This window comes from Nylanderia fulva, unplaced genomic scaffold, assembly GCF_048542155.1.
Source record: "Nylanderia fulva isolate GAGA-0341 unplaced genomic scaffold, ASM4854215v1 Scaffold143, whole genome shotgun sequence".
Taxonomy (NCBI): domain Eukaryota; kingdom Metazoa; phylum Arthropoda; class Insecta; order Hymenoptera; family Formicidae; genus Nylanderia; species Nylanderia fulva.
The window spans coordinates 223315-235669 of NW_028189655.1; the positions used below are offsets into that span (position 1 = coordinate 223315).

Genomic DNA, 12355 nt, shown 5'->3' on the forward strand with positions numbered 1-12355 from the left:
ACAGTGCGTTATCCTAACGAAACTAAATTTTTCGTTAGGATTAAGTATCTGTGCACAAGACACCAAATTTTACTTGGTCACGGCCAAGATTTAAAATATAAAATAATCTCAAATATAAGATTATTTCATATTTTAAATCTTGGCCGTGACCAAGTAAAATTTGGTGCCTTGTGCACAGATACTTAATCCTAACGAAAAATTTAGTTTCATTAGGATAACGCACTGTCATCCGCGAGTTGGCTCTTATTGCCTGTCTTATATCTTTAAAAGAAACAATATTATTTATTAAAAATAAGAATATTATTTATTGAACAATAATATTAAATAATATAAAATTTTTATGAATTAAAATACAATAAAATTTAAATATATACAATATATATAAAGTTCATATTTATAATAAATGCAAATTAAACTTTTCTTTAATTTACGATAATGCTTCTTTTGTATTAAAATATAGATTTTATAGTAAAAGCTATTTTAAGTTTTGCTTTAAAAAGGTGCAAAACAAATTGCAAAAAAAATGTTGATTTTATATTATTAGCATAACAGTAGGTGCATAATCTTTTATTATCATTTTCCAGAAGAACTTTAATGTATTATTTATATACATTTTTATTTTTAAACAATTATTAAAAATTAGTCAATGTAATATGAAATGGAAATTAGTAAGAAGTACATATATGTGTTTCATTTATTTAGTTTAATGTCATTTAATGTATATTAAAAATATACATATATGTATATGTTATTTTTAAATTATATTTTTAAATTACATTTAATAAATATTATAATTGAGATTTGGATTTGTATTGTTCCAAGTTATTCCTCATCAAAAAAAGAAGATTAGATTATAGAAGTTTATATGTAAGCATAATTAGTAATTAATTATAGCATTAGTTATTAATTATAGTAATAATAGCATTAATTATAGTAATTAGTTATTGCAGTAATAAATTATAACATCTCTTTTCTATAAATAAAAATCATATTTTACATAATTGTGTGATAAAAGAATAAATTTATATAAATTAAAATAAAGCAAAAATTGATCAAAAAGATTGATTTTAAATACTTTTTTCTAATCATTAAAAATAAAAATACTATTAGAAATACGAAGTATGTATAAGTCATCGACAAAGTTGTTTCATACTTATCGAATTATAATATTTTGTATCGTTATATTATTATTACTTGTTTTATGTTAATGTTGTGACAAACAGCTTATAAAGCGAACAATAGCTTGTTATTATCTTGAGAGTATGTGTTATTATAAAGACTAAGTATTATATTTGTTCTGTTTATAACGCACCGATTGTTATCGGGTTGAATTAATTTAGGACACGAGGAAGTGATCGACTTATTTCGGTAAAATTTGCGACCTGCGAGACCGCCCGTGGGGACTACTTAATATAATGTCACGTATTCGGCGAAAGAAGAACATTATTATTCCTATCACTGCCTCAAGTTATTTCTCTCTGAGCAATGTAATAAAGAATTGATCAAGTCAAAGCAGCATTTTAAATTATTCCGAAATCCATCGTAGTCGTCACCGTCAAATAAAGAGAAACCAGAGACTTGTGTCTCGACTTGCGTCGATCGAGAAATATACTTTCTTTTTAAGATTTTTTTGAAGAAAATCGAAGATGTTTAAATTTGAGAAAAAATTGAATTTTACATTGTTTTTTGAAAATCTTATATAAATTGTTATTGAAAGAAAAAACTAATTTTACAAGATTAAAGTACGTAAAGAGACCTTTCGAAATCACACCTTATTTTTTAAAATCGGAGTAGTCTTCTGAAATTTATCAACGTTTGAAGTTGGACGTAACAGCCAAAATGATAAAAATTCCAGTCCCTGTTAACACAGAGCCTGTATAGTGTGGGCCAAACAACTTGAGGAATAATTTTACTTTTGATAAGACTACACTTTCTGCAAATTTCAGCGTGATTGAAAAACTTTGGGTGGATCACTTCATAAATAATACCTCATATATTATATATAATATATATATATGTATATATATATACAAAATAATTAACAATAAATTATTAAATTACTAAACTTATTATATAATGTCGGCGACGAAAGATGTGATTTGATTTCTCTTCTTTTATAAGGATAGATAGGATAATTTTCTCGATCGGGAGATTGTATTGTACAGTCAGGATAGGTCAAATATGAATATTTATTTCAACGATAAGTATGTATATATTATTGCGAAACTTATATGTCTTCAAATCGTGCCGTGAACGATTCCGATCCTTCCGAGCTGGGTGCTCCAATTTCGCCGTCGTTCCGAGTTAAAGAGATGTTTAAGAGAAGATCTGATTTAATACGTTCAAGCCGGGAAAACTCTCTGTGACTTCCTCTTCTGACTTTCTCTTCTGCCGATTCCCAAAAGTCGGCATATATATATACCCGGCGTTAAAAACCTTCCCACCCGAAATATCGGACCAATCAGCGTTACCTTCGTGTATCGAGCAGAGATGTGTTTTCGGTTTCTCCGATAGACAAAGGATCGCTCAGAACGCTCTCGAAAATAAATAATACCTGATACGAGGTCAATAAACAAAACACGGAGATCAGATAATCTCTTTGTCAAACAAATCTTTCTACCTCTCTTATGAGAGTTTATAAAAAATGCCGACAGCTCGGCCATCCCTGACTTTTTGACCGTCCCGGTCAACGTTATTATCAAATTACAAAACACGACATAAATAATCATACAAAATCATGCACGTATATACGGGCGCATTTAATCCGGTGCTCGTATTCTTGTATAGGGCCGCTGCGTTAGTTGGAACCCATCAACATCGGTGATAACGCAACGATCGCGATCCAGAAATTTTTTCACGGTATACGGGCCTTTATATTTTGATATTAATTTTCTATTTATTCCGGCCGCCGTTTCTACATTACGTATTTCAACGTAATCGCCAACGCTATATTTATGGGCCGCTTTTCTGCGCAAATTATAACGTTCGGCGCCCTTTCGCTGCGCTTCGCATATCTTTTCGCACGCATTTTCGTGAGATTCGAATTTAAATATCGCATTCTTTCTTATAGAATCGTACAATGGTTTCGCTAACATTTATTAATGATTATTAATCATTACCAGCCTACATTATAAAACAATACGCTAATAATTATTATTGTTTTACTAGATGTGAGGACGAATGACCACGCGTCATACAAATATATATAAATATCCAAGATTATTCATGTATAATAATATATGTATTCCTAATTGCAGGTTCGCTATCAGCTCGGACGCCTATAAGATTACTAAAATCTCAACGCTAAAATTACAGGTATATTTTAGTAATACGATATATGTAAAATTCTCATTTCAGAAAACCATCCTAACAAAACAGGTTGTTCAGCATGGAACCCTGTGCATTATTCAAAACTTTATTCTTACTATTTCTAGCTATTATTTTTCATCTTTGTATGAGGTATGCTTTACTTAAGTACATTTCATACAAAACTCCTGATATTGCATGAGACTCATACCCATGCAATATTCTAGCTAATACGATACACCTTATATTATTACAGATTATCGTTAACTCGCTCACTGGTAATAACTCCGTTCCTCGCGAGAGTTATCTATCAATATAGTATTCAACCATTATGAATAGCCTCGCGAAAACCTTAACGTACTTAAAAATGTAATATATTATACGCTCATACTTGCATTAACTCGGAGAAAACGACTCCAGCTTCACCAGTGAACGAGCTAATTATATTTCACCCAATAGTAACCTTTCGAATAATCTTTACGAATCCTACAAAAGACACGGGCAGAAAAACCTGCAACCGCGCAATTGATATACATAGATATAAGACGCAAAATTAGTTTATAACATATATACCCGTGCGTTAGCATGCACTCGTACACGTATGTATGATTGCACGCACACATATATATATGTCCATGTGCAAGTCTAAAACAAACATAAAATAATAAAATAACGACGGTAAAATCATGTATATTATACTATTCAATTATTAGAAAATTCATCACGCACCATTATCATGTCCGAAGCCAGGACTACCTTCGCACATGCACAGGTATATATCTATAAATGCATACACACGCACATATAAAAAATATATATATATATAAAAATATTTAATTTAGTAAACCAGTCCGATTGTGCGTTACAGCTTGTCATGATGTTAGGGATTATTCTAATACTCTCCGTTAAAACTTCGTTCGCCTTGATTGGATTTGATTGTGGTGGACAGCATCTCAACATTACCGCCGTTTCCCTCTTAGATGTAGGAGAATGCAATCTCCATCATCAAACCCCAAACTCCACAGAAACTTATATACAACTATTACAACTTTCCGAATATAACTATGCAGAAGTTATACAGTGCAAACTAGAGTTATCCCGCACGATATATCACTGTGGCATGCATTCGCACATCTCGGTCGTCTTTAACGGGAAAGCAGATTACGTCCAGGAAACCGGATATTCTCAATGCCTGCGAATGTTTCAAGACGGTACTACTTCCTTGGGACCCGCTCACTTAATTAGTGGACTTAAAATCAACCAAACTTCTTATCACAGCCTTACGCTGGCTGGCGAATTAAAAACCGATGGAACGTGTAAGGGTACGCAATATTCTGACCCTTACGGCACGTGGGACAACGTAATTGTTCAAGCAGTCGCAAAAATCTCACTCAAATCATCTTATGTGCCAGTACAACTCGAACACGGTAAAATCAAGTTAAGGTCAGGAACCATCTGTACACTGGTTGACAGCTTCTGTTTGGACTCCGACGACGGTTACACCTTTTGGAAACCAGTACCAATGAAATCCTGCAACTTCAATCAATACGATGTCCTATACGAGGGACTAACGACCAAGATAACAGATGATGACTCCCCCATCGTCTACAGTCTCACCACGCAAGACATCACGTTTGCCTTAACAAAAACCAAAGAGCAGCCTTTATGCGGATACACCCTGCTTCGCACGGAACATCCGAAATTATTTATTTTGGAAACAAAGCAAGGCCAAACTTTTGCCAACAAAGGTACGATCCCTGTGGATAACCTCGATATATTCACTTACATGAACTCCAAGTTTGTGTATGTTGAAAAACACATCCGACATCAAATGACATCTTTGTATCATAATGTCATACAACAAAAATGTGAATTGGAAAAACAAGTAATAACCAACGCCTTATCCTTTGCAACTCTCTTGCCTGATGAATTCGCGTATAGTCTAATGAAATCGCCGGGATACATGGCCGTCACCACTGGAGAAGCTGTTCAGATCATAAAATGCATCCCTGTAGAAGTCACCGTACGTCCAACCAAAGAATGTTATAACGAGTTACCCGTAACCGTTAGAAACGCCTCTTACTTTCTCACGCCCAAATCAAGAATCGTCACAAAAATCGGAAACGAGCGAGAATGTTCTCAAGAATTACCAACGTTATACCGAATAGAGGACACTTGGGTACAATTCACACCAAAAGCACAAGTAAGACAGTTATCACCTCAACAACTACGACCCATCGCATCTCTTACCTGGAGTTATTTAACACCCGGTCCACTAGCTGTTAGTGGAATCTATACGCAGCAAGACATAGAAAAATTGAGAGACCACATTATGTTTCCCGCAGAGAAACCGGCACTGCTCAACGCCGTCGCCCGTGGGCTTATTGGACATCCAGTTAACGCCGACTCCGTCTCATTATACAAACTACTAGACGAAGAATCGCTCAACAAAATCGTAGACAACACCGCAGCAAAAATATGGAAAGGATTCATGAGTTTCGGATCAGCCACGGCCGGTGTTGTTGGAGTATTTATGATCGTTCGTATTGCTAAACTAGCAATCGATACCATCATTCATGGATACGCACTACACACCGTATACGGATGTAGTCTACATCTAATAGGAGCATTATGGGACTCTCTAACTAATCTCTTGCTTCACCTCAGCCGCAAGAATATGAATGAAAAGGAGGAAAAGAACAAATTCCCAGAAGACGCCACACCTCTCGCCACCATCTCAGACGCACCCCCTGCACTGCCAAAAGAACCGCCAGTGATAAGTCAGCCACAACCTCAAGGCTATAACACCAAACGACCTGGAGAAATGGAATCCACGAATATAACTATCCCTCAGACATATAATGACTTACAACAGCATCTTTATAACCTCGAACAAAACCCTAGGTCAACGTCGGGTTTTATTCTCAAATAGGAGGGGAGATGTAACGTCCAGACAAATTTCAAAATTCCAATCTTTTTCAAAAAATTAATTCTTTAACATATTAGTCATGACAATCGCTAACCTACATGGAAGACCGGTATTAACAAATATTTAGTCTCATATATAATTGCTCATAAGTTAAAACATGTTTTCTCACAAATGACAATGGAAATAGCAACCCACTTTTAAATAACATTTCTGTCATAAAAAGCATAATTAACAAGGGTGCTCCGCTCCGGATCATTCGTTAGGAAACATACAGGTTAGAGAATAAGCACGCCTATAGCAAATATATTATTAACCTTAAAACTCCCATTCATCAGGAGACTAAAAATTCATATGCAATATAACATTACATCCGTCGTACGCTCAAAGGTACTACTAAATAAGGATATCGTAGTTCAACCATGAATATATAGGTATTTTATCTTGATTATGATCTTTTCTATAATAAGCATCAATTTACATCTAGCCACAAGAGATATGTGTAATTTGAGTGTTAAACTTAGTCAGGGACAGTTGGCGAATAACCGATAAGTCATATGTAGCCGCAAGTACGGTATAATAGCACAAAATTAATACGTTATTCTCCATATGAGTTTTCCATCAATTTACATGCAACTATGGAATATAAATGTAAATTGATAAGTTTTAACCGTCCATCGTGATTTTCAAATCATAAGTATAAAATATTAGAAAATTTAGAAATTCGTTCCTGACACGAGTTATCTATCAATTTACATATAACTATGAAATGTAAATGTAAATTGATAAGTTTTATTTGTCCATCACAATTTTTAAATGATGGATATAAAATATTAGAAAATTTAGAAATCCGTTCCTGACGCGAGTTACCCATCAATTTACATATAACTATGAACTGTAAATGTAAATTGATAAATTTTACTAGTCCATCATGATTATTTTAATTCATAACAAAATTTACGAAGTAATGCATTTTATTTCAAAACGCAAAGGGAATCGACATATTCTAGAGAACAATACCTAAAATATATATATATCGCTTGAAAAGTAGTAATTAGGTATGAAACCCGCTTTATTATGTGAACTCGGCTTTACTCTCAAGGAACACCTAAAAGATTCTAGAAGGTTCTAGAAAGACGGTTGAGAACCGTTACATACCAGAAGTACAATGCAATGCATGATGCAACGCTGAAACACGTTGCAACCTGCAAGGCCCGTTGCAAGCCGCGTAGCGATGAGTCATCAAAGAAGCACCGCTATCGCTACCAAGAATAGGATAAGGAAAGTCGGAGCGCATAGCCAACAAAAGCATACCGCTATCGCTACCGAGAATAGGATAAGGAAAGTCGGAGCGCCCGGCGATGAGTCATCAAAGGAACGCCGCTATCGCTACTAAGAAACCATCTCTCCGGGACTTAACCGTCGCAATCTCTACCAGGAACAGATTGTCTCCGGTACTTCCCCGGCATATCTCTCTTGCCATTGGCTAAGCCGCATCGCCCGATGGGAGGAGCGAGCCACATTTTACGGTATATAAACCCTGCGCCCGGCACGGAACGGCAGTGATTTCGTCGCAGTGGTTCCAGTCAACAACAATCCAGCACTCAACCAGCAAATACTACGAGGTCCTGAAGACATAGCCGCCATTTTGGTGAGACACAGCCGCCATTTCGGACCGAGGTATCGAGGCTTCTCAGATCTTCAGACTCAGAGGGAAGAACACAGTAGCGAAGTGTACCATAGCAAGGCACATTAGACATTGTCTAACCTTGTGAGTATTTAAGCCAGTTCACATATCCCTAAATAGTAAAGCGCGACGGGCACTCATTATATTTAATCATTATATTTAATTATTCAATATTAACTCAATCTTACATTACTTTTCGAACTCTGAATTTTGAGCATAGACATAAGCCACATATTACTCTGCGTTTCCGATATTATTTCAATCTACGATTTGCATCTGCATACGTTTGCGTTACAATCGTCGATCTATTCAATATTTTATCCAATACTATTCAATATTATTTAACCGATATCGCATACTTATTCAACCTATTATAATAAATATACTTATGTATTTTATTATATCACTGCTTATTTATATATGTATGTAACCCTGTATCCTACCACATATTAGCGAATTGAATGCCGCTAATTCCTCTGTACACATTAGAAACTATATCCTGTCAGAAGGTACATTCGCAAGTCATCTCTGAGGTGCACGTTTAGTAAAGTGAACGTCGCATTAGCCTATTAAGACAAGGACCAGAGAACCCGGCCTAGCCGGATGAACACCTATCTCTCTATCGCTTTTACGCTTTTATTACCTTGCATTTTCCAATAGTTGCGAATACTTTACCACACCAACTGACAGTGATTTTGCATATTGATATTCGATTCATTTGACAAGTGTACACCACCTGACCCTATTTACTACCAATAGAAATATACCCTGTCATAAGGTACATTCGCAAGTCATCTCTGAGGTGCACGTTTAGTAAAGTGAACGTCGCATTAGCCTATTAAGACAAGGACCAGAGAACCCGGCCTAGCCGGATGAACACCTATCTCTCTATCGCTTTCACGCTTTTATTACCTTGCATTTTCCAATAGTTGCGAATACTTTACCAAACCGAATGACAGAGGTCTTGATAATTACTAAGAATTATTACTTCAATATTTAAAACTTAAATCTTTGATGCTTGAAAGTACAAATATTAATATTCTTGATATAGATATTAATACATGTACTAAGACTCCTTTCCCTATTCCACATTATTACCAATTCTCTTTCAGTATCGTTTAATTATAATTATAATTGACACAACGCTTAATTAATTAACAGGTGAAGGGCATTCTCGTATAGATTAACCTTTCATCTCGTCTCTAACTCTCTAACACGTAAATCACGACTTAAACGTGAGTCACATTCAATTACCTTTGATTATTTAACTATCTCAGTTCTATTAAACATATTATTCATATAAATTTATTTAACCATTAGATGGTCTCTCCCTTCCGAAGGAAGAATCAAATTGATCGCGACGAGCAACGTCTCCACAGACTACGCGAACGTAGGACAAGAAGAGTCTTAAATTTACACGTCCAAATATTTCCTACGCGAGTAATCGTTCGATCCCCTTCTCCAGACGTTTATTCGCCTATAAATAACCTTTCGCCCTACATTGATTATTCTCACCCGCAATTTCCGGAGCCCTCGCCGTTAGAATTAAATACGTTAATAACGAACCCTAATCATCAATTCTTACCCGATCCTGAATATTATATCCCGGATCAAAATCTACCAATCACATCGCCAGAGTACGACCCCCTTTTACAATTTAACAACGAACAAACTTTTCACATTCTCAACGAGGACACCGCAAATCTCACTCACGACGTCGATAACGTCATCCCCGAGGAAGCGCAAAATAACTTCACTTCTTTTATAACTTACCTCAACCAGCCTAACAATCCGGAACTGGAGCTCAGTCATATTGTAACTCAATTTCAAGCTCCGCACAAACCACGTCAGGACCAATAAACTTTATATCGACGTAAAGGTTTTATAAATGAATAAATGACATTATATTTGTAAAATATCTTTATTTATCGACCCGACCCCGTCAGTTTCCTTGTCCGTCCGATACTCTCAATCGAATCTCAAGCTCTCGGCTTCCCTGGGTATAGCCGGCCTAGCAGGTTGCCCATAAAACAAATAGAGAGCAGCTTCTTAAACGTCCACCGAGGTAGACGCGAGAGAAGACCGTCTTGTGCAGAAGGTAATTTATCGCTAGATGAATTGATCGCTAGATGAATTATTGGACGTAACAGCGGCGAACAGCGTCCCTCACCGACCCCCGATAATTCGAAATCAGAGGAAACAAACTCGCCCCCTAGTTCCAGCGAGGACAACGACTCGGAAAACGAAACCGATAGCAACTCCAGTTCCAGTAGCGAGGAGTTATTCAAAAACGTAAACAGTCCTTTCATTCCACGGGCCGCCGTGAGGCCCCGCGTGATAAATATCCCGGACAATTTCGCGACCCGGAAAGATAACCTTGTCATTTTCATAACGCAACAAGGAACACCGATCGACAAGGGAGCCCAAATATTGCAAGTAGCGAACTCTTTGCCGATGACCAGAGATGCAGCTTTGGGCAGGGCAAGGGTAAGTCGCGAGGGCACCCGACGCGTAATTTCACTCGCGGTAAAGGAAAGAATCTCCGGCGTTACCGAAAAGGAAATAATAAAGGAAGCAATACACTCGCTACTAGACGTTATCCGAGAATTGGGCTTGCAATCGATCTCGATCAGTAAAGGCAACGTTGACAATGTTGATTGGAATACGATATATAACCTCTTAATTATAATACTAGACGAAATCGACATAAGAATATTTATTTGTACGAACGACATAACGATTCCCGAGAAGGACCAAAGGGAACAAATTCTCGCCGAAAATCATTGTTCCGCGGTAGCAGGACACAAGGGCATCACCAAAACTTACAATAGGATTAAAAAACGCTACACCTGGAGCGGTATAAAAACTGATGTCCAAAATTTCGTCAAAAACTGCCGCGCGTGTCAATTAAAGAAATTGGTTCGCGTAAAAACTAAGCAACCAATGATCCTAACCGACACCCCCGATTCGGCCTTCGAAAAGGTCTCCATGGATATAATGGGTCCCCTCCCAACCACGAAACAAAACAATACGTACATCCTAACTATACAAGACCTCCTAACCAAATACTCCCTTGCGATCCCATTCCGACAAGCAGGAGCGATACAAGTAGCAGAAGCATTTACTAACGACCTCATTTGTACATTCGGCGCACCAAAAGCGATCCTCACCGACCAGGGCTCACACTTTATAAACAGCCTCATGAGGACAGTAGACCGAAAATTTAAAATCAAGCAATGTAAGATCACAGCGTACAGACCACAAGCGAACGGATCGGTAGAACGATCACACCAGGTACTCTGGGAATATCTGAAGCAATTTGTTGATAAAAATAGTGAATGGGATCAAATTTTAAAACTAGCATCGTTTTCGTATAATACGAGCGTACATGAGGGTACAAAATACACTCCGTACGAACTCATTTTCGGGAAAATCGCGCGGGTCCCCTCGAGCGACCCGGACATCGAAAGCATGACTAACGAAAGCTATACACAATATTTAACCACACTATTCAACAAATTGCGCGATTCCCAAACAGCCGCACGCGAAAACTTAAATAATGCTAAGAATAGAAGTAAGAAATACTACGATAAGAAAATCAATACGCGTAAATTTAAGATTAACGATAGCGTTTACTTACTTAAGGAACCTAACAAAGGGAAATTAGGAGACCAATATACAGGTCCCTATAGGATAATAAAGATACTAGGTAAAAATAATGTTAAGTTAGCTATAAACAATAGTAAGACTAAAACTGTACATATGGACAAGTTAAAGCCCTCACCACATCAAGCCCCCACCCTTGAAGACCCCCACTTCGAAGACGAATATATCTCGGACGCCCCAACGGAGGACGGGCCAGTAATCAACCAACCACGCTAAGATGAGGACTCTCGCATTCATCCTGGGCATGGCCTTCCTGGCCCCACTATCCAGCGGACTAATCGGATACGACTGCGGAGGACGGGGCCTGAACATCACCACACTCTCCCTCTTAGATATCGAAGAGTGTAAAACCGACAGCATCGAACCTAAGAAGGAGGAAGTCTATATACAACTACTCCAACTCAGTGAATTCGTGCATACTCCCGCCTACCAATGCAAAATCGAGATAGACCAGACTATATTTTACTGCGGAATGCACTCTCATATAGCAGCGGTACAGAACGGGAGACAGGAGTATATCCACGAAGTATCGGCAGACACATGCCGAAAATTGCACGAAACAGGGACCATATCCCTAGGAGTTAACCAGCACATTACTGGGATTAAGCCAAATGCAACAAACCTAAGAGCAATGACACTCGCAGGATCAGTTAAGACAGACGGAAAATGCAGCGGCACCCAGTTCAGCGACGCATACGGCTCATGGGACGACGTGATCGTGCAAGCCTCAGTACGAATCACGATACGACAATTGGAGCTGCCCGTTGGAT

At 37.4% G+C, this 12355-nt stretch overlaps 1 protein-coding gene across 1 annotated transcript; it reads left to right on the forward strand.

Moving 5' to 3' along the window:
• Window positions 1-4426: 4426 nt before the first annotated feature.
• On the forward strand, window positions 4427-11801 carry LOC146724209 (uncharacterized). Its single transcript, XM_085480334.1, has 3 exons — window positions 4427-6210; window positions 10070-10406; window positions 10671-11801. The coding sequence occupies exons 1-3, from the start codon at window positions 4427-4429 to the stop codon at window positions 11799-11801; spliced, it is 3252 nt and encodes a 1083-aa protein (XP_085336460.1).
• Window positions 11802-12355: the final 554 nt, after the last annotated feature.

Coding starts and splice junctions, on each gene's coding strand:
- LOC146724209 (XM_085480334.1), top strand. CDS start 4,427: ATGCATTCGCACATCTCGGTCGTCTTTAACGGGAAAGCAGATTACGTC. Junction 6,211..10,069: donor AACCTCGAACAAAACCCTAG/GTCAACGTCGGG, acceptor TGGACGTAACAG/CGGCGAACAGCGTCCCTCAC. Junction 10,407..10,670: donor CAGCTTTGGGCAGGGCAAGG/GTAAGTCGCGAG, acceptor ATTCCCGAGAAG/GACCAAAGGGAACAAATTCT.